At 36.0% G+C, this 24,416-nt stretch overlaps 1 protein-coding gene across 1 annotated transcript in view; it reads right to left on the reverse strand.

Moving 5' to 3' along the window:
- FAM81B (family with sequence similarity 81 member B) overlaps positions 1-24,416 on the reverse strand; it is a 72,883-nt gene that overhangs the window by 13,836 nt on the left and 34,631 nt on the right. The window contains exons 5-8 of the mRNA XM_035291898.3: positions 23,909-23,962; positions 16,437-16,555; positions 8,391-8,520; positions 1,579-1,685 (exon numbers count right to left, since the gene is read on the reverse strand). Of these exons, the coding sequence (XP_035147789.3) occupies positions 1,579-1,685; positions 8,391-8,520; positions 16,437-16,555; positions 23,909-23,962 (410 nt within the window). The remainder of the gene's footprint in view (positions 1-1,578; positions 1,686-8,390; positions 8,521-16,436; positions 16,556-23,908; positions 23,963-24,416) is intronic.

Genomic DNA, 24,416 nt, shown 5'->3' on the forward strand with positions numbered 1-24,416 from the left:
CTTGTTAATAAACCTCATCCCTTTAAGTCAGCCTTCCATTTCAGTGTCAATGCCATCCCTTCCCTACACGATCAATTCTTAGTCTTTATGTCTAGAAACATACTACTTTTCTACTTTTTCTTTGGAGAGTGTCATCTTAATTACAAGCTAAAGACATTAGATCTAGTATCACACAGCTATTCACTGAACACCCTCATTGTGCTAGAATTTAAGAACATATAAATGCTTTCTTAGAGTATTTTCTGTTTACTCAGGACAACCGCTTGTCCAAGTTTTAGTGATGACTATTGTTTTACATCGACTTCTAAGACACACGTATTTCCCATTTTAGTATCTCCAAAATCAAGAGATATCTTTAAATGATGATATGCTATGGTTTAATTGTTAGCTGCATATCTTACAGGTACAAAATTATAATGGTGCATGTTATATTCAATGGCACTTAGATTTAATAAAATATAGTAGCGATGGAGGAAACATGGAGAAAGTAGAGTATTGTCAGGATACCAAATTTGACCAGGGCATTAAACCCAAATGGTGTGAGACATAGAGGAAAAAGGATAAGAGCATAAGAGACAGCACAATAGTATCCAAGTAACTAGAATTTCCCTCTGCCTGCACCATGACTCTGGGAAATGATGATCATTGAAAGAAAAAAGGGAGATTTGATAATAAGGAAGCTAGTAATTTGAACATTTGTGGAGCTCTGTCTTCTTTACTGCTTCCTCCATTGAGTGGGGGAAAAAATATTCAGTTGAAGATGGGGTAGAGACCAGTCTTAAAAAGAAATAATGTAAAGGAGTAAATAGAGGATCTTAGAAAGACTCTTTTTTTTATTATTATTATACTTTAAGTTCTGGGGTACATGTGCAGATCGTGCAGGTTTGTTACAAAGGTATATGCGTGCCATGGTGGTTTGCTGCATCCATCCCCCCATCATCTACATTACGTATTTCTCCTAATGCTATTCCTCTGCTAGTCCCTCTACCCCCCCAACAGGCCCCAGTGTGTGATGTTCCCCTCCCTGTGTCCATGTGCTCTCATTGTTCAACACCCACTTATGAATGAGAACATGTGATGTTTGGTTTTCTGTTTTTGTGTCAGTTTGCTGAGAACATGGTTTCCAGCTTCATCCATGTCCCTGCAAAGGACATGAACTCATCCTGTTTTATGGCTGCATAATATGGAAAGAATCTTAAAGGAAAAGCTTGCATATCAAAATTGTTTTTAAAAATATATGATAATCTTGGAGAATGAAATTATTTTCTATAGTGTTTTACATTGAGACATTTTAATATGCAATTTATAATAAGTAAAAATCACCTGAATGGTAAAAATGTTTCAATTCAGTTGAGATATTGTGCAAACAAAGTGACAAGACTAATCTTCATAATTCTTCTTTTATTATAAATATTATATAAGTTAATTTAGTGTAGAATATTCTCTGCATTAGTTCACTGCTTTATTTCTTGGCCAGGTTCAAATTCCTGGAATAGGTTTTTATTTCATGCCAATGCTTTCATTAGGCAAAACTCTTTGGAATGTACTTAACAGAATTAAAATCTTCTATTCACTTACTTGAATTCCAAAAGGTTCATTTCATGGTGATAATCCCCCTGGACCATCTTTAAATTTGAAGTTTGCTCAGAACTGGCAGTCTCTATCTTTCCTAAGAGCTGCATCACCTAGTGAAAGTACAAGAGAGTTTTTTTTGTGTGGGTATATGAACAAAATCACCAGCATTCACATTAATATACTTCATTCCTTAAGGAGCCAGGAAACAGACTTGAACCTAAAGCATAATTACACTTGAAAATGACCTGTGTTCAAATGAGTATTATAGTTACAATGTCCTCAAGGAAAGGATAATAGGGGTTGTTCCATTCTGTTATCTAGAATATTTTTTTTTATCATAGGCCATCTAATGACATAACAAAAACATGCTATTTCCATTAGTTTGTTTATTATTCTGTTAATCTGATTATATCTCTACTTCTCTATTGTTTCCCCAGTTACAATACAAGATACTGTATGCTATTACCACCATATCCTCAGTGCACATTAGGTGATCAATGGTAAATGCTCAACAAATGCTGAATAAACCTTTAAATGCACAGTCAGGCTCTGAGGAAAACACACATGACTGGCCCAAGATTTCCAGATAGCATTCTGACATGAGCACAGGTGAATCCCAAGTGAAATCACTTAGGGCATTTAAGGATAGGAAAAAAGCAAATTCCAGTTTTAGAATTTAAGATTAGAGTAACTTCCAAATTGCCAGAAACACTGAGAAAATTCTTCTATGTAAAAGAACTGGATTAAAAAATAGATGCAGAATTGCAGCGCATAATCATGTCTCAACCAGTCACTGCTAAGGAGAATGAAACTACATGATTGGCTTTGGTCAAACAGAATGCAGCTCCTAATATAGATGGTTGTATGGAGAAGAGTGGGCATTTAATAAAATCTGAGTTCTTATGAAAGAAATGGGAGTAATGGAAGGATTTTAACAGGTAAGTGTTGGATGGGCAACCAATAGCACTTGAGTGGCTATTTACAGGAGAAACATACACTTAAAACAGGCTAAAGATGGAAATATTTGAAATACAATAATAGGCATGGAAAATACAAGAAGGAAGGTAGGCAGCCTCTGGAGCAAGGAGCTGACAGACAGCTCCTTGCTGACAGCCTGCAAGGACCTCAGTCCTATAGCTGCAGGGAACTGGATTCAAAAGTTAGAATGAACCTGGAAGAGGAATCATCTCCAAAGCCTCCCCAAAGAAACACAACTCTGCAGACACCTCAATTTCTGTCTTGTGAGACCCTGAGTAGAGGTCCAGTCTAAGCCCCCTGAATTTTGACCTACAGGCAGCATGAGATAATGCATTTGTGTTGTTTTAAACCATTATGTTTATGGTAATTTGTTAAGGCAGCAATGAAAAAACTAACATACAAATATTTTAAAACCAAATGAATAAAAACAAAAAGCTATGGAATTGATGTATAAATCCAAGGGCTGTTTTTTGAAAGGATAATAGACAAAGTTTGTTCTACTCTACACATGAAAAGAGAAAACTTAAGTATTAAAATTATGAATGAAAAAAGAGTAGTTGTGAATATCTGTAAGCCAAATAACAGCAAAAACATTCTCAAAACTGAAATTATAGCTGAAATGGATGTCTGATAACCAGAGGAGACTTAAATTTACCTCTCAATCCAAGATAGCAGTAGACTAAAAAATAAGTAAGAATCAGAAGATTTAACCATTAAGTTATTCCCTATAGGTACTAATTAAAGTCTGTACCCTAAAAATACAGAATATACATTATTTTAGAACATGTACAAAAATGGACTATCCAGCCACCAAAAACAACCCTCAAAATATTCCAAACACTAAAACTTGTATACATGAAAATGTTTACTTACAATGAGATGAAACTAAAAATGAATACCAGCATAAGAAAACAAAAAGTCCTCAACTCAGAGGGTGGGAAGGAAACTTCCCTGATACTGTTTGACTGTCTCCCTATCCAAATCTCATCTTGATTTGTATCCCATAATCCCCATGTGTTGTGAGAGGGACCCTGTGGGAGGTAATTGAATCAAAGGGGCAGTTACCTCCCCCCTCTACCATGCTGCTGTTCTCATGATAGTGAGTTCTCATGAGATCTGATGGTTTTATATGGGACTTTTCCCTCTTTTGCTAGGCACTTCTCTTGCCTGCCATCATGTAAAACATGCCTTTGCTCCTGCTTCACCTTCCACCATGACTGTGAGGCCTTACCAGCCATGTGGAACTGTAAGTCCATTACATTTCTTTTTTTAAATAAATTACCCAGTCTTGGTATGTCTTTATTAGCAGTGTAAGAACAGACTAATAAACTCCTCTTAACTATTTAAGGGAAAATACCACACACAATTGCAGAATTTCTAGGAAATAATGAGAAAACTACATGTCAAACTCTGGGGGATATTAGGAAAAAGAATAAAGGGATGCTCAGAAAAAATTCATAGCCATAAATGCTTATGTCAGCAAAAAGTACAAATACATGTTGTTTTAAAACGTTTTAAAATGTGCAACAGAACACACTGTAGGCAATATAGATAAATGGTGAAATTGATGAGCTAAGAAAGATAACAGAAGCAGAACTAAAAAAATACATAAAAGGATTGGTTCATTGTAGAACAACTAATTAAGGCAAACCTAGACTAATCAAGGGGAAAAAAAGAAAAGCACAAATATACAAAATAATAGAATAAATAAAAGCACAGAGAATTAAAACAATCCTAAAAGCATTTTGCATAACTTTATGCAAATTCAAAATCTGAAAGAAAGAAATATTTTTCCCAAGAAAAAGCAATTTACTAAAGTTAACCCTGAAAAGATAGAAAGTTTAAGCAGGCTAATCAACAGAAAGACACTTTGTCTCAAGAAAAAAAAATGTAAGAAATGAAAGCTATCAAACAACTTTCTTCCTCATCAAATCATCAAGCTCAGATAATACATCAGAAGCAAAGCTACCAAATCTTTAAAGTATACTTATAATACTCTAAACTATTTCAGAACATAGAAAAAGAAGGAAATCTTTCCAATTATTTTTGAGGTCTGCATAACAGGGACTCCAAAATCTGAAAACAATAGCACATAAAATAGATTAATTTCACTCATAAGCACTAATGCAAAATTCTTGAGTAAAATGTCAGCAGCATTATCCAGCAGAACAACAAAATACATCATAATCAGTGTAATTTATTTTAGAAAACACAAGGATAGTTTAATAACAGGAAATAATAATACTAGTATAACAGGAGAGAACACATCATTCCATAAATGCTAAAAAGGTATTTAATAAAATTCAGTAATTGTTTTTTATTTCTAAAAATATTTAAAATATAGGAATAGTTGGGTATTAAACATGCTTAACAGGGAAACTTACTTCCCCCATCATAAGGGGAACAGAAGACAGTTCTGTTAAAATTAGGAACAAGACCAGGATGTCCACTATTCCCACACTACTGTCTAACATTGTTTGGGGTTATTAGTCAAAGCAATTAGAAAGACAAATTATGTATATGAAAATGAATAAAGATGAGCTAAAACTATTACCATTTACAGAGCATATGATTGTGTTCCTAGAGGGGAAGGGAAACTAAAAAATTACTGTAATCAAGAGAATTCACTGTAGAATATGAAATTAATATCACCTTCATCATGTACAACAAACAATGAATTAGAAGGCATATTGAAGCCCCGTTACAATAAACTAAAAAGAAAAAGATTATAAAATCTTAAAATACATTTAATAAGAAATTATGCCCAGTCTACAGTATTTGAAAATACTCCTGAAGAACATGAAAGCAAACTCAAACAAATGGGAAGCACACTACATTCTTGGATAAAACACTCAGCATTATGACTGTATCAATTCTAAAATTTATTTACAAATTTAACATGATTTCAATAAAGATTAAAATAGAGTTTATTTGCTTTATTTACTGAAACGAGATAGTTTGATTTTATAGGTAAAATCAACTAGTTTTACCAGGAAAACTGAGAAAAGAAAGTAATGGAAAGAACTAGCCCTAGCAGATATAAAAACACTATAAAGATTCAATAATTAAGACAGTAATTAAGACACATATTAGGAAAACTACAAATGGATCAAAGATTTATGTATAAACAATAAAGCCATGATTCTTTCAAGCCTTTGCGTAGGGATGCTCTTTCTAACTGATTTGAAATTCCAGAAGCCACAAAAGAACTGATAAATTCAGCTACAACTAGAGAACTATTTGTGCATGTCAAAATCAAAGACCTATGACAAACTGGGAAATGTATTTTCAATTCATGTCATAGAGAAAACAGCTCATTTTCCTGACATATAAAGAACTCCTAGAGATAAAGAGGAAAAAAAGCCCAATAGAGAAGTTGGCAAAAGACCTGAACAGATAGCTCACCAAAAAAGAAATACAAATGGCCCTTAAATATGTGAAAAGATGCTCAACTTCTTCCATAATAAAAATGGCCAATTAAAACAAAGAGATACTGCCTTTTTCCTATAAGAATGGCAAAATTCAGTAGTTGAACAACACTGCATTGGCAAGGCAATGGAGACACAGGACATTTTACATATTGCTAGTGGGTGTGCAATGAGGTAAAAGCTGTTTAGAAAGCAATTTGGCAAGATCTTTCAAAACAACACACATGTATCTTTTGATCCAGGAATCCAACTTCTGGATATTTATTCTACAGATATATCTATACACATACAAAATGACCTATGTGCAAGGTTATTTATTGTAGCATCTTTTGAAAGAGCAAAATGTTTAAAAGAACCCAAATATCCATCTATGCAAGAGTGGTTAAATGAATTATTACATCCAAAGAAAGAGTATACAGTTGTAAAAAAGGATAAGGAACGTCTCCATGTAACAACATGGAAAGATCTTCAGGATATATTTGTTTAGTGTTTTTTTTAAGGCATAGCCATATATATGTGTGTGTATATATATATGTATACATACTATCTTTTGTGCAATAAAGGGGGAATAAAAATATGTATTTGCATTTGCTCATATCTGCAAAGGGCATACTGAATGCATCCACAATAGACTAATAAAAATGGTTACCTGTGAGGATCGTGAAAAAAAATGTGATGAATGGTTAAGGGGTGGGAATAAAAATTCTGTCTATATTTTCTTATGTAGTTTTGATTTTTGAGCTATATGTATGTGTTATATTTAAAAATATATTAACAGAAAGAGTAAGGAATTATAGTCAAATGTCACTTTTGAATCCTGATGCCAAATTAAATATTGAATTATTATGCAATAACTGTATAGCTTTCATTACAGAAATGCAAGAATGTTTCAGTATTGGGAAATGTATTAACACATTAGAAGATCAAAGAAATCAGCAAACAACACACCGATCCCCCAACCAAAAAACAACCAATATGGTGGTTCTAGATATTTGTTGATATCTAAAAGGCATTTGACTAAAGTAGACATTTGATCCTTATAAAAAACTAAATTCGGAATCAGTGGATACTTCCTTAATACGAATAAAAAATATTTCAAACCAATAGCCGGCTACCAACAGCAAAGACATTTCCAGGATAATCAGGAAGCAGAGAGGCTGCCTTCTATGACCACTTTTATTTAGCATTGTTCTGGAATTTCTGGTCAAGACTTTAAGAAAAGCGATTAAGAATTAAATCAGAAAACCAGAGATAAAATTGCCATAATATGTTGTTGATATGATTGGGTGTATTGAAAAACAAAGAGAACTTAAAATTATTGGGCCTAATAAGATGGGTGAGAAGGAGGTAGATAAGGAGAACGAGATGGGACTGGAGTAAACTCTGTGCTCAGTAATACCTCCTCTGGACTAACGGGCTCTCACCAACGAATGATCAAACAACAAACTTTCATATTCCCAATGTCCAGAGGATTTCTACTTTGCTCTTCCCAAATTTGGTATAACTCCTATAACTAAGTTAATATCAAGCTGAAAATGTAAAATTTCCCTCAATTTACCACAATATCCCCATCTACACTATTTCAAGTTGTTGCTCTGGTTTGGGCCAAGATATTCAACCTGGTTTCTCTCTCATTAGAAAGGACAGAGAAAAATGAAGGAGAATTCTGAATAAGTCCTCCTGACTTCAGAGGAGAAGAGAAGTGCTTGTTTTGCATAAGATTTGTGACAAAGTGGAGCACAGAAATCTTTGCATTGGGCTCTACTTTAGTGAAACCATTGACTGGGAAGATGAAAAAGAGACGCTTCAGGAAGAAAACTAGCATGAACTAGGGGAAGATGTGTAATATCTTGGTGTGAGTAGGGACCTACCTACAGGGAGGAGCTCAGTATCACTGGGCATAAAGAGTGAGTCAAGAAGCAGGGGCCAGTGTAGAGATGGCTTTTAAAATCCAGACCAATCAAAGGACTTACATGTTATTTTATAAGCGATATAACCTATTGCAGGGTTTTAAGCAGGGATGTAACATAAACAATTCACATTTATGTTGGACTTTTAATAATAATAGCTTCCATGGGACATTCTTTTGTTTATATTCTTTGGTTCCATAGTCTTTGAGTAAAAATAATTTTACTACTTCCAGAGAGAAAAAAAAAATAACAGGAATGGTGGACTCAAGCAATGAATGCTTAGAGTAGATGGCTGTGTTGGAACACAACAGACATACATTAAACATTCGTTGATGGAATTGACTGTTCCCACAGTGTATATGAGTGAGCTGTCAGAATTAAACCCTTTGGAAGAAGAGTTCTCTTAAAAAATTAGCACCTGATTGGGCATTTTGATAAGGTATAATGAACTTACTTCTTGCAGTAACACAAAATATAAGTCCCATCTATTTTCAGTTACCTTCATGTCCAAGTTCTTGGAAAGAGTTTCCAGGGCGGGCATGAATTCTTGAATGACTTTCTCAATTTGCCGGTTCTCTTGCCTGATGAAGTGAATGTCTCCAGAAAGCTTGACAATGCTTGAATCACATCTAATGGCAAGATGGAAATTGGGGTGAGTTCAATATCTTTATAACATTTTTAGTACTATAGTAGACACCGCACACTCATTTGATGGCTGAAGTTCTAAAGTCATTTGAAGAATGAGTTGGTAGATATGAGTTTTTTCAGGAATCTCCTTTATTTTTCTCCTCTCTTTCTGATGAGAGAGAAACCAGGTTGAATGCATTGGCCCAAACCAGAATAGAAATGGAAATAGTTTACAGAGGGCTATTGTGGTAAATTGAGGGAAATTTTAACATTTTCAGCTTGATATTAACTTAGTCTTAGGAGTTATAACAAACTTTAATGTTTTGGAAATATAGGCTGCTGCCTATGGTTAGGCAAAATTAAAATGTGTTCCTCTTTTATATCACATTCTAAACCCACTTTCCTCTCTTTATCCTCTTTTCTTGGCCCCCAGACTATCAATTCTTCTTTGGCTAGAAAAGGTGTCCTGGCAAACCAAAATCTTCCAATCCATCTTGTCCAATTTTTCACCCTCTTAACCTCAAACAAAACTCCTGTTCCTTGAATGGTCTCAGTCAGGCATTGTCATATTAGGACAAAACCAATTCACACTAACATATGAATGAAGCTTTGGTCCATAAAGTTGCATGTGATAATTAAGCGAAGGAAGTCTAGTCAGAAGGAGCTAGTGAGGTGCGCTGAAGATTAACTGTCTTCCCAGTATGAAGCAAACACACAACCACATCCCACTACCATCACCCATGACCTCTCTTGTGAGACAGCAGATTGCACAGTGTATTAGTGGTCAGCTTCTGTATATTTTCACATAGGCATGAAGGAGAGGTTGAAGAGCACTGAAAGACTATCTTTTGTATATCTGAGTTATCTGGGATCATTTTGATATTTGTCAACTGTTTTGACTGTCATCAAATAATATTAGGACTACTTTTTCATATTATCATACGAAGTGCTATAAATATTGTGTGCTTCATGACATCAACATTTTTAGGGTCCCAGAATGAATCTTTTTTCCTTAAAGTTTTTGGTGCTAAAGATTTGAGGCAAAGGTAAGTCAAGATGACAATTTTGCCTAAGCATTTCTTTAAAAGGATACTAAAGGTATTCCTTTAGCAACACCATTAAAGTTGACTGTGTGGGGGTAAAGAAGCTGCTGGGAAAAAAAATTAGGAATTAATCTGATCAAGAATGGGGGAGCAGGATGGTATGCACAAAATTACTGGTCAGAAGCTGTTTTACACCTTTGCCTATACAAACTGTCATTGTCAGAATGGCACCTCTATTGTTGGTTAATTAGAATGTCCTGATGTGAGGACATTCTTTAAAACCCCCAAAGACTACTCAGGAGTGGCTGCTGCGACCACCACTTCGTGCCATCTCCCTTCCATCCTTCTCTTGTTTCCCATCTTCAGGGACAGCAGGGCCTGTGCAGTGGAGGCTACTGGTTAAAAATGTGGTTTCTGGTGTCAGATAGACGACACTTTGCATCCTGCTTCTGCTGCTTGCTAGGTTTATGATCTGGGACGAGCTTCTTACGGCCTACAAGTTTCAGTTTTCCTCATCTGAAAAAAAGGGGTAATGATGCCATGGTTGCACAATTTGTCTACCACACAACTCCAGGGGTGCCAGAAACACATGGTTGACAATGTGAATAGTGTCTTCTGGGGGGCTCATCCTTCAAAACTGTTAAGTGGCTGTCTAGAATAGTGTTACATTGGGAGGTTATTTAGGAATGGAAGGAGGTGATGCATGCAAAGCATTTAGCCGGTGCCTGACACAGGGGGGAGCACCCACACAAGATTAGCAGCTACGATTTATTTACTCATCTCAAGAGTTGCCGCCTGTTCATTCTCACCTCCCCAACCACCCACCAGCTTAATCCCACATGTTGAAGTCAAGGATTGATTCACGGCTTTTCTAAGCTGCACTTTATATTCCAAAAGGAGTTCCTCTGTCTACTCCTTCTTTAGAATGATTTTATTGTTTCTGTTAAAATAGTACATGATCATTACAAAAAATTTCATGCCTAAAAGAACAAAGAGGAAAGTTAACGTCTTTCCAAATCCCTCTTAAAAATAACATTGTTAATATTTGATTATCATTCTGTTCATAATTATATACTTAAAATATGTGTGTGTATATATATATGTATATACAGAGATAGGAAGAAAGAAACATAATTTAGAATACTGGGATTATATTATATTCATCAACTTTAAAATGTTACATTTAATTTTACTTTAGGAAAAGGTAACTTCTTAGGTTAATTTCTTAGTGAGAAATGAGGAAATTGTTGAATTTCAGATATGTATTTCTTCACTATGAGAGAGATTTTTCTCTAAAAAAAGAAAGCTATAAAAAGCTATTATAGATTGGAATTGTTAATACTTTTCACAACTACCATCTCAATACCAACTTTAGATATTACTAACTTTAGATATTGTCTGTCGACCATATGCCAAAAAATGAGAAAAGAAATGTTTATATACTTGTGCCTTCAACATTTTAAAATGTAATTTGCTAATTTTAAAATGCTAAATTTTACGACATTTGCATGGTGTTCTCTCACTAGAATGCCTATGGTTATTTAATGTTCACTCTATATGTACATTATATGTTCATTGATAATCCTTTCAAACCGTGATTTCTTTTCTAAAATCCTTATTTTGGTTAATTCCATGGTTGGCCATATTTTGTCATCCAGATTTTAAAAGCAGGGCTCAGGAGTGCTAGAGTTCTCAAGTTCTTGAGAATGCCCAATTTCTCTTGTAATTGAAAGGTAACTTAGTTAAGATAACATTGTTTTTCTTTCTTTTGGAACAGTCAATCCATTCTTTTCTGGCATTGGCTGAGGTGGACAAGTCTGAGGTGATAACATTTCTTTCCTTTCTTTAAATGAGACTTGCTTTGTCTACCTGGATGCTGTGTGAGTCTTTATCTTTGCTGTTCAGCAACTTCAACCAGGATATCTTGGTTTCCTTGTTCTTATATAATTTTTTCCATGGTCACTCACAGTTTTTGCTTTCAATCTATAGACTCAAATCTCTATTTCAAGAAAGCTTTCTTCTCTTATATTCATGAATTTTTTTGAAAGAATTTCTGTTTCTTCTTTAGGGCCTTGTATTATTTCTATGTTGGATGAGTTTTCCTTGTCTATCATATAACAATTTTTCTATAATCATTTTTATATGGAAAATATCTATTTTCATTTCGTGTGGTTTACTCATGTTTTTACTTTTTATAGCTTGTTATTTTTGTTTGTATTTGTTCTATTTTAGGAGTTTCTAAAGTATATTAATCTTCATAATAGCTTAACTTTTTCTTTTACTTTATCCATGAGCAATTCCAGTTTATCTATCTCCTTTCGTTATTTGATAGTCTCTTTTGAGGGAAAGCTTTTTATACCTTATTTTAAAAATTATTATTTATTTTATCAAGGTAAAACATGCCTGTAATTTGAAAGTTAGTAATAACTAAAAAGCTAATAATAAACTACGGTGGTTTCTGACCCTTCCTCTCACTGCCTCTCTTTGTTCCCCTCCCTAGAGGCAAGGGCCTGACGCCTTTTGAGAATTCTGTTGCATAGAGTCAGGTTGTTCTCAGCTTATCCTACAACTTTAAAATTGGCCTTAATTCTGCTAAGGCAGCTTTCATGTTTCCATCTGCTTTCTAGGTTCCAAGACTTCTATGCTGATATCCCCTGTCCTTATGGGTTTATATTTTAAAGATAAAATATTTTTACTGTAGATTCAGTGAAGCTTTTGGAAGGGCCAAATTACATGTGACTGTTTACAAGTAACCTTTTTGAAAAAAATTAAAATTCTTTTATTCTTAATTTCTTTGAAACCAGGAGAACTTTTGGTTTGAACTCTTCCCATACTTTTCTGGTAATTCCTTCATGAAATGTATTCGCTGGTCTTTTGCCTATGTTTTTATCTATCTAGTATCTGTCTGTCGATCTGTCATCTATCTGTCTTCTGTTTATCTGGGGATGAAAGTGGAAGTGATTCATAATCATGACTGCATTCTAATAATCACTATTACATATTTGAATGTTTCTGGCCACCTGGAGAGGATCAGTGAGTGTGTTTGGTGGCAGGTAGATCTCATCCTCTATTCAGGCTTGCAGTATCAAATCGCTCTCCCTCCTCAGCCAGTTTCTCTCAGGTGTAAGTAGGCAAGGAGGGAGGTTCTAGATGACAGAAATGATAAAAAACATGGTTGCATCTTTGGCTATACCTCCCAGCTGTTCGGTGTTGCTGACCTGAATCTTTAAGGGGACATCATGTCCTCTCTCTCTAATGACCCACCCGAGCCTCTAGGTAATGCTGCTCTATTCCATTTTGCCAGTGTCTCAAAATTATGACTGTTGACTAGTGGGAAATTATTATGTTTAAAATCTGAGAAGGACTGTATCAGTCCAAATGTCACAATATTTGGTAAGTGTGCTGTTTGTGCTTAGTGGCTGCAGCAGCTTCCATAATATATTAATAAGTTGGAGTTTTTGTTTTCCTTCATTTATTTTTCACTGACATTGAATTGTCTCAAGTAAGAGAGTGGAATAAAATGTCTTTATTCTGCTCTATATAAGCAGGCATGTCTTCTCTTAAATTTTCAAAAGTTGATATTCAAGCAATTCTCCTGCTCAGTCTCCTGAGTAGCTGGGATTACAGGTATGTGTCACCATGCCCAGCTAATTTTTTGGTATTTTTTTTAGTAGAGACAGGGTTTCACCGTGTTGGCCAAGCTGCTCTCGAACTCCTGACCTTGTGATCCCCCCACCTTGGTCTCCCAGAGTGCTGTGATTACAGGTGTGAGCCATTGTGCCTAACCTATGTTTCTTTAGAGAACATGATTTTGCTTTTAATCACAAGCTAACAAAATTTATCTTTTTTCCCTCCCACATGTAGGTTTGTTCTGGAGTCCTAAAGAGCCGCATGAGGCCTAGAGAGTGGGCCTCTGACTGATGCTACGAATTGTAAGTCCCATCCATCCCAATGGGTGCCCTTGGCATGCTCACCTTTTCCTTTGTTGCACTTGATACTAGTCTATCAAATAAAGGACGGGATGTCAAAAGCAGGCTGGCAGCTTTGAGAAACTCATCTTATTGGGAGCACTTAACTTTTAAACTGCAATGTATTGCCGTAGAAAATAAGGTGTAAAATTCAAATCTCATTGTAGTTATTCAATATTAAGCTTGATTTATGAAGCAGTAAAATATTTGCTAACAATTATGTTAAAACAATCAACTTAATTTTACTTATGCCAAAATGCTCATTGGAATTGAGGTCCCTCTATGTGGAGAGACAGTAATCAATCTGCCTTAGCTTGTCCATTAGTCATTTGCCTGGCAAAAGCACAGAAAAGAAACAGGAGAGGGAGGGTGAATTTAAGTCTCATGGCTGTTAGCCAAATTCTGTCTCAGATTGCCAAATAGATTTCAGAAATTTTCCATAAAAGGGAGACATTTCAAGGAAAACTAAGACCTTGTCCTGAAATCACTGCTTATGACTGAAGGGGAAGGTAAACAAAAAGCAACAAGAGCAAAAAGAATTGCACATCTTCTTGATGTAATTTCATTGATCTCTTAGTTTCTTTCATATCCATTTGCTATTTTGTCTTACAAATAAAACAGGATTTATAAAAATAAAATATGTTTGTAAGTGGTTTGCAGAAAGAAATAATTGGTAGGAGTGTCATCAGCATACCACCAAATTGAACCAAATTATATTTCATTTAAAACATGTTTGAAATAAGCCAAGCATGGTGGCATGCACCAGTAAATCCGGCTACTCAGGAGGCTGAGGCATGATAATTGTCTGAACCTGGGAGGCAGAGGTTGCAGTGAGCCAAGATTGCACCACTGCACTCCAGCCAGGGTGACAGAGCGAGACTCTGTCTCAAAAAAGAAACAAACAAAGAAGCCATGTTTGGTTTTATCTTCTTGCAAAATCTTGGCACACCTAAATAGGGTTGTGGGTTTGCTGGTATTTGTTTTATCTTGTTTCATAACTTACCCAAATATTATAAAACTTCTTTGGTATTGATCAAATATTAAATAATGAAATATATATTTATATATATATTTTTCTATTTATATATTTATATACAATATAAATTAACATGTTTATTCTCTGGACTGGCCAATGGCTATTTTTTTCTCTGATGAGAGTTTTTAAACCATACGTATTATTTCCTAGATGGCATCTTTTATTTTTAACAGGAATGAAGCCACACTCCAGAACTACAAAGTCTTTCCCAAAGCCATTTCTGTTGTGGGCCAACCAGAAACCTGGGCATCCTTGACACCTCCTTCCTTCTTCCCCTTTGAACTCCATGCCCATTCTAGTTAATAGTCTGATGACTTCTCATATACAACATGATGGAAGCCAAACACATTATTACTCCCTGTGTCTCTTTCCACCTCCTTGTTATAACTGCGCTTTGTTTCAAATTTCCTTCTCTGTGGAATATCCTTGACCTCCACCTGCTTAATTCATCTTCCGTGTTTATTCATGCATTGATCCTGTATATTCTATTTCCCTAGTGTCTTGTGTCGTCTGTCCCCTCCTTTGGGCTTTTATGACTAGTGCCTTGGTTTAGGCCCTGCTACTTCCCACCTCGATTGATGCAATAGCCTTCCTCTGATCTCCACACCCTCTTTTGTATCCTAGCAATTCAGCTAAAACTAGAATGTCACAAAATATGATATACTATTCCCTTACTTAAAATCTCCCCATGGTCCTTTATAACCTTCTACATAAAGTTCAAACTCTACCTTAACCTACAAGACCCCTCATATTTTAGGTCTGGACTGCTTCTCTGGCTCCATCTCCCAACTTTCTCAAAATTCCTACTGCAAAATATCATAACTAAAATGCCATTCTCACAGGTAGCCCATGACTATGTCACAGTGATCTTTCCCTCAGTTCTTCTGCACATGCTGTTCTTCCAGGTAAAGTATCTTTCTCACCCTTTCTTGTCTAGTTAACTGTTATAAATCCTTCAAAACTCAGCTCAAGTGTCACCTCCCCTGGAAGCTTGTCCTCCACATGGGCCTGATTTGGACATTTCCATAGCATCCCAGACTTTTAGTACAGCATTCACTTCATTGGCTATCGACACGGCTTGTTTTCCCTGGTAGACTGTGAACAACTATAGGAAGGAGACCACTACCTGGCATAAGATCAGTGCTTAATACATTTTTGTCAAATAAAATGGGTAAATACCCTAGGAGAGCTTTGTCTTAGGTAGTAATTATCTAATTCCTATTTGGTCATGAACACGTCCAAGTGGATCAACCAGATGGAGATGTGAGTGTTATAGGAGAGAGGAATGAGGTACTGGCAGAAGATGTAGAGAGGGAAAGGTGTCCACAGTCAGCCATTCACAGGTCGTCTTTGATGTGTCCACCAGAGTGGTCCTGCCATTCTCAATACCTACACATACTTGCTGAACTGCATGCCATTAATTCTTTTGATTTAGAAATCTTATACAAAAGAGCTATTCAGAACTTTATCCATTAGGCAGTAAATCCCTTTTGTTAGACTCTTTAATATAATTCTCGTATATTTTCAATGTTTTACTCATTAGCATTTGACACATATGGGGATTTTGTACATGGTTGTGAAGGTGTGTCTGTGTATGGATGTTGGTACTTGCACAGTTGAGGCTGTAAAGACAGAACTCTGGTCACTTGCATTGGAACCAAGCTGTGTAAGGGGTCTTTATAGAAACTTTGAATCTCACAGGTAGCATGAGGCATTCGAAGTTCTGTGGTACACTTTCCCAATTGCCATCTCATTAGTTTAGCTTAATGTGTAGACAATATCTTTTTTCTATGACATGGAACTTGTTTGGGAATGAGAATTCACTGGCCAAGAATTGACTGTTAAACATTAGTCAACAGGCTTCTTCTCACCTGGCTACTCTTCCTCGAAGATCTCCAACTCCTTGTAGGTGTTTGAGGTTTATCTCCTGTACTGCAAAATTAGCTCCTGTGGTCGCCTGATCTCGAGCTCTTATTTGGTCTTCTAAAATCTGTCATTTTGAATTAAATATCCCATTAATTTTCATCACACATGATAAGGAAACATCATTTAAAGCAGAGGTTACCTAATTGAATGCATTTTGTAGTTAGGCTGATGGTGTAAATGAATGAGAGTCCTATCTCAGAGAGAAGTGATCACTGCTAATTTATCTGACGGAAGCTGCAGTGGTTTGATTCTAGCTGATTATTGCCAGGTGGGAAAGATGTCCCAATAGTGTTTTAAAGAAAGCTAGAAATCCAGATTTTATATGAAATTGCTCAAATTAACAATATTGGCATATTATTCAAGATCTTTTATAAACACTATATGGGCCAAACAGAGCATATGCATTGTGTTAATATGGTCATGAGTTGCCATTGGCCATCATTGACATAAAAGCTTTTCACAAAAATGCATTTCACAATTGGTGCCATAAGTTTATAAAAGGATTTTTTTCAGTATGGCATCAGGCAAGATTTTCATGGATTGAATCAGAACCACAATGAAGTTAATACAAAGCAAGCAAATCTGAATCAATCTGTTTCATACACATTGAAAAAGAGTTTATCTAGAGTTCTTAGAGAATATGAGAGATTTATGACTCATTTATGTCCAGATTTTGACCATGAGTATTGTTAGTCACATTTTCATTGTGTTTTGGTGTTCTGGAAATTGAGCCAACTTTCCTGTACTACCAGGCTGAGTGGTCCTGAGAACCGTGGTTTTTAATTTTTTGGTACCTATTTATAAGTATTGATTTAAAAATAAAAAAATTCTGTTTGTCCATAGAAAAAATTATATTATACTTGACATTTAAATAAATTCCTATGTAAAATGAAAACATATAAGAAATTGGTATTTATTAAGAAAAAAGTGAGAGTTCTGTGTAGGCCTTTGGAAAACACAAATCTGTTACTTGGGGAGACATTCCAGCTTAAGTATTATGTCTGACAAAGTCCTAATTTATGTTTAAACTATGGTTATGAATTTTACTAGGTAAGGAAAAATTTTTATAGCAAATAAATTATAGGAATTTCAAAGGCCACAGATAGACTCTTGCTCATGTTTTAACTGGTAGACTGAGACAACCCAAGGACAAAAGAGCCTTAATTGAAGATGTAAAAATGTCAGAAACAGTAACTAGAGTTTGGCTTTGTCTTTTTGTGTGTTTGCAGGCATTTTGTTTTCTATTTTGGTAAAGATAGTGATGAAAGGAAACTTACTCTACGATATACTAAAATATTTTCTAAAATAAGGATAAGTAAATCAGTGTTGTAAAGGTATGTAGCTAACTGTGATGTCATGAAGATCTTGGTAAGCGTAAGAAAGGAATATGTTCTACATGTGACTCACAAATCAATGGGGGAGTAATTTCACAAGTGGGTTGGGTCTCTAGTTACTTAGAAAATAATTAATTTAGAGCTTGGATCCAAGATGGCAGGTTAGACACAACTCAACTTACAACACCCAGCGAAAGAGATGCAGAAACCCAGAGATCTCCTAGCTCCAACCACGACTCCTCAACAACACAGAATCACAACTTGACTGAGATGGAGTGTGAAGAATTGACGGAAACAGGATTCAGAAGATGGATAATAACAAATTGTTCAGAGTTAAAGGAACACGTTGTAACTCAATGCAAAGAAACCAAAAACCCTGAAAAAAGGTTACACCAAATGCTAACTGGAATAACCATCTTAGAGAAGAACATAAATGACTTGATGGAGTTGAAGAACACAGCACAAGAACTATGTGAAGCAAACAGAATTTTTAATAGCTGAGTCGATCAAGCAGAAGAAAGGATATCAGAGATTGAATATCAACTTATTGAAGTAAAAAGAGAAGGCAATACAAGAGAAAAGACAGTGAAAATAAATGAACAAAGCCTCCAACAAATATGGGATTATGTGAAAAAACCTAATCTATGCTTGATGGGTGTACCTGAATATGACAGGGAGAATGAATCCAAGCTGGAAAACACACTCCAGGATATTAACCAGAAGAACTTCCCAAGCCTAGCAAGGCAGTCCAATTTTCAAATTCAAGAAATACAGAGAACTCCACAAAGATATTCCTCAAGAAGAGCAACCCCAAGGCACATAATTGTCAGATTCACCAGGGTCGAAATGAAGGAAAAAATGCTAAGGGCAGCCAGAGAGAAAGGTCAGGTCACCCACAGAGGGAAGCCAATCAGACTTACCATGGATCTCTCAGCAGAAACTCTACAATCCAGAAGACAGTGGGGGCCGATATTAAACATCCTTATAAAAAAGAATTTTCAACCCAGAATCTCATATCCAGCCAAACTAAGCTTCATAAGTGAAGGAGAAATAAAATCCTTTATGGACAAGCAATTATTGAGAGATTTTGTTACCACCAGACCTGCCCTACAAGAGCTTCTGAAAGAAACACTAAGCATCTAAAGGAACAAGTACCAGCCACTGCAAAAGTAAACCAGTTGGCAAAGACCAAAAATGCAATGAAGAAAATGAGTCAACTAATGAGAAAGAAAACCAGCCAGTAACAAAATGGCAGGATCAAATTCACACATAACAATATTAACATTGAATGTAAATGGCCTAAATGCCCCAATCAAAAGACACAGATTGGCAAACTGGATTAAATAGAATCCATCGGTGTGGTGTATTCAAGAAACCCATCTCACATACAAAGACACACATAGACTCAAAATAAAGGGATGGAAGATTTACCAAGCAAATCAAGAAGAAAAAAAAGCAGGGTTGCAATCCTAGTCTCTGATAAAACGGACTTCAAACCAACAAAGATCAAAAGAGACAAAGAAGGACATTACATTATGGTAAAAGGATCAATCCAACAGGAAGAGCTAACTATCCTAAATATATACGCCCCCAACACAGGAGCACCCAGATACATAAAGCAGGTTCTTAATGACCTAAAACGAGATTTAGACTCCCACACAATAATAGTGGGAGACTTCAATACTCCACGGTCAATATTAGACAGATCAATGAGACAGAAAATTAACAACGATATCCAGGACTTGAATGCAGAGCTGGACGAAGCAGATCTAATAGACATATATAGAATGCTCCATCCCAAATCCACAGAATATACATTTTACTCAGCACCACATTGCACTTACTCTAAAACTGACCACATCATTGGAAGCAAATCACTCCTCAGCAAATGCAAAAGAACAGAAATCCTAACAAACAGTCTATCAGACCACAGCACAATCAGACTAGAACTCAGGTTCAAGAAACACACTCAAACCCGCACAACCACTTGGAAACTGAACAACTTGCTTCTGAGTGTTGACTGGATAAACAATGAAATGAAGGCAGAAATGAAGATGTTCTTTGAAACCAACCAGAATGAAGACAAAACTTACCAGAATCTCTGGGACACCTTTAAAGCAGTATCGAGAGGGAAATTTGTAGCAATAAATGCCCACCAGAGAAGAGAGGAAAGATCAAAGTCAACACCCTATCATCAAAATTGAAAGAGCTAGAGGAGCAAGATCGAAAAAACTCAAAAGCTAGCAGAAGACAAGAGATTACTAAGATCAGAGCAGAACTGAAGGAGATAGAGACCCAAAAACCCCTTTAAAAAATCAGTAAATCCAGTAGCTGGTTTTTTGAAAAGATCAACAAAATAGACAGACTGCTAGCTCAAATAATAAAAAAGAAAAGGGAGAAGAATCAAATAGATGAAATAAAAAACGATCACCACTGATCCCACAGAAATACAAACTACCATCGGAGATTACTACAAACAGCTCTACCCACATAAACCAGTAAACCAGGAAGAAATGGATAAATTCCTAGACACTTGTTCTCTACCAACACTAAACCAGGAGGAAGCTGAAACCCTGCATAGACCAATAACAAGGGCTAAAGTAGAGGCAGCAATCACTAGCCTGCCAACCAAAAAAGTCCAGGTCCGGACAGGTTCACAGCCAAATTCTACCAGACATACAAAGAGGAGCTGGTTCCATTCCTTCTGAAACTGTATCAAAAATACAAAAGGAGGGAATCCTCCCTAACTCATTTTATGAGACCAACATCATCCTGATACCAAAACCAGGCAGAGACTCGACGAAAAAAGAAAACTTCAGGCCAATATCCATGATGAACATCGATGCAAAAATCGTCAGTAAAATACTGGCAAACAGATTGCAACAGCACATCAAGAAGCTTATCCATCACGACCAAGTAGGCTTCATCCTGGGGATGCAAGGCTGGTTCAACATACCCAAATCCATAAATGTAATCCATCGCATAAACGGAACCAAAGACAAAAACCACATGATTATCTCAATAAATGCAGAGAAGCCCTTTGATAAAATTCAACAGCCCTCCATGCTAAAAACTCTCAATATACTAGGTATTGATGGAACGTATCATAAAATGATAAAAGCTATATATGACAAACCTACAGCCAATATCATACTGAATGGGCAAAAGTTGGAAGACTTCCCTTTGAAATCAGGCACTAGACAAGGATGCCCTCTCTCACCACTCCTATTCAACATAGTATTGGAAGTTCTAGCCACAACAATCAGGCAAGAAAAAGAAATAAAGCATATTTGATTAAGAAAGGAGGAAGTCAAATTATCTCTATTTGCAGATGACATGATCATATATCTAGAAGACCCCATCATCTCAGCCCAAAATCTTCTCAAACTGAGAAGCAACTTCAGCAAAGTCTCAGGATACAAAAATCAATGTGCAAATATTACTAGCATTCCTATATACCAATAACAGACAGACAGAGAGCCAAATCAAGAGCGAACACCCATTCACAATTGCTACAAAGAGAATAAAATACCTAGGCATACAACTAACAAAGGATGTAAAGGACCACTTCAAGGAGAACTACAAACCACTGCTCAACAAAATAAGAGAGGACACAAACAGATGGATAAACATCCCATGCTCATGGTTAGGAAGAATCAATATCATGAAAATGGCCATACTGCCCAAAGTAATCTACAGATTCAATGCTATCCCCATCAAGCTACCAATGACCTTCTTCACAGAACTGGAAAAAACTACCTTAAACTTTATATGGAATCACAAAAGACCCCACATCGCCAAGACAATCCTAAGCAAAAGGAACAAAGCCAGAGGCATCACACTGCCAGACTTCAAACTATACTACAAGGCTACAGTAAACAAAACAGCATGGTACTGGTACTAAAACAGAGACATAGACAGCATGGTACTGGTACCAGAACAGAGACCCCAGAAGAAACACCACACATCTACAACCATCTGATCTTTGACAAACCCAGCAAAAACAAGCAATGGGAAAAGGACTCCACATTTAATAAATGGTGTTGGGAAAACTGGCTAGCATTGTGCAGAAAGCAGAAACTGGACCCCTACCTATCACCATACACTAAAATTAACTCAAGATGGGTCGAAGATTTAAACATAAAACCTAACACCATAAAAACACTAGAAGAAAACATAGGCAAAACCATCCAGGTCATACGTATAGCAAGGACTTCATGACTAAAACACCAACAGCAATGGCAATAAAAGCCAGGATAGACAAATGGGATCTAATTAAACTCCAGAGCTTCTGTACAGCAAAAGAAACCATCATTAGAGTGAATCAGCAACCAACAGAATGGGAAAAAATTTTTGCAATCTACCCATCTGACAAAGGGCTAATATCCAGAATCTATGAAGAACTAAAACACATATACAAGAAAAAAACAACTCCATTCAATAGTGGGTGAAGGATATGAACAGACATTTTTTAAAAGAGGACATATATGAGGCCAACAAACATATGAAAACATGCTCATCATCACTGGTCATTAGAGAAATGCAAATCAAAACCACATTGAGATACCATCTCACACCAGTTAGAATGGCGATCATTAAAAAATTGGGAGACAACAGATGCTGGAGAGGATGTGGAGAAATAGGAACACTTTTACACTGTTGGTGGGAGTGTAAATTAGTTCAACCATTGTGGAAGACAGTGTGGCAATTTCTCAAGGATCTAGAAATAGAAATTCCATTTGACCCAGCAATCCCACTATTGGGTATATACCCAAAGAACTATAAATCATTCTACTATAAAGACACATGCACACATATGTTCATTGCAGCCCTGTTTACAATAGCAAAGACCTGGAACCAACCCAAATGCCCATTAATGATAGACTGGACAGGGAAAATGTGGTACATATACCATGGAATACTACACATCCATAAAAAACAATGAGTTCATGTCCTTTGTAGGGACTTGAATGAGTCTGGAAATCATCATTCACAGCAAACTGACCCAAGAACAGAAAGCCAAGCACCATATGTTCTCACTCATAGGTAGGTGTTGAACAATGAGAACACGTGGACTCAGGGAGAGGAGCATCACACACAGGGGACAGTTGAAGGGGGTAGGGGAGAAACAATGGGGGGTAATGAGGGAGGGGAGAGTGAGGAGGGATAACATGGGGAGAAATGCCAGATATAGTATGCACCTAAAGTAAAATAAATAAATTTAAAAAAAGAAAATAATTTAGATTCTTACCTCATTTCATATATCATTATAGATTTTAGAAAAAAAAACCTTAGAAGTACAGCAGTCCCCACTTATCCAAGAGAGATATGTTCTAAGACTCCCAGTGGATTCCCAAAACCTCAGATAGTACTGACTCCTATATATATTGTTTCTTCCTACATACATACCTATGATCAAGTTACTTATCAGTAAGAGATTAACAATATCTAAAAATAGAACAATTATAACAGTGCACTGTAACATCACATGCACTGTGGCTGTAACTCTTGAAGTTTGAAGTGAGAAATCAAAACTAGCATGAATTTCTTTTTCCTTTTTTCACAATTGCATGAATAGAAGATTTGTTCTTATCATACATTTTAGCAAGCTCAGCATATGATTTTTTTTCCTTATTACGTTGAGAAATTTAACATTGTCATTTAGAGAGAGCACTTTACGGCTTCTCCTTGCCATAGTGGAATTGCCGGCATCACTGCTTTTATGCTTTGGGGCATTATTAAGTAAAATTAGGGTTACCTGAACATGAGTATTGTGAAATCTCATCTCAACAGTTGATCTGATAACCAACAGGCTACTGAGTGACTAACAGGCAGGGAGTGTTGACAGTGTGAATGCACTGGACAAAGGGATGATTCACACCGTGGGTGGGATGAAGCAGGATATGCAGGATTTCATCCCACTACTTAGAACAGCATATAATTGAAAACTTATGAATTACTTGCTTCTGGGATCTTCCATTTAATATTTTTGGAAATTTTTGAAATCACAGAAAGTAAAACCATGGATAAACAGGGACTACAGTAATGAGAGCAATTACAAAGCAAAATATTTGAATATTTACCTTAGTGTAAAACTTGTGAAAACACTGTAAATACAATAAGGCTAAAAAAGCAAACTGGAAAAACATTAATAACATATGCTATTGCCAAGGGTTTCAGTGATGTACTGCAAGCAGCCTGCATCTGTCTGTGAAAGTGGGTTATGTACGCCTCTTCTCATCTTTGTGGGCAGTGTCATCTTGCTGGTTGTTTGAAATCATAGTAGGAGTATTTGCACCATAGAAATAGGCAAATACTACAAGCCAGGCTTTTTTTTTCCTGTAGAAAAGAACTGATTGTTGATTGTTAAACACTTAGTAACATATTACCAGTTATTATCTCTAATATGTAAAATAAAAGAACTCATCAAATCAACAAAAATTAAAAAGTACTAAAACCCAAAAAGATGAATTAACAAAAGACATAAATAGATCAAGTAGATCATTAGCAGAGGAAATGAAACTGTCACTTTATTATTATTATTATTATTATTATTTTGGTAGAGACAGAGTATCGCTCTGATGCTCAAGC

Source organism: Callithrix jacchus, chromosome 2 (assembly GCF_049354715.1).
Source record: "Callithrix jacchus isolate 240 chromosome 2, calJac240_pri, whole genome shotgun sequence".
NCBI lineage: Eukaryota > Metazoa > Chordata > Mammalia > Primates > Cebidae > Callithrix > Callithrix jacchus.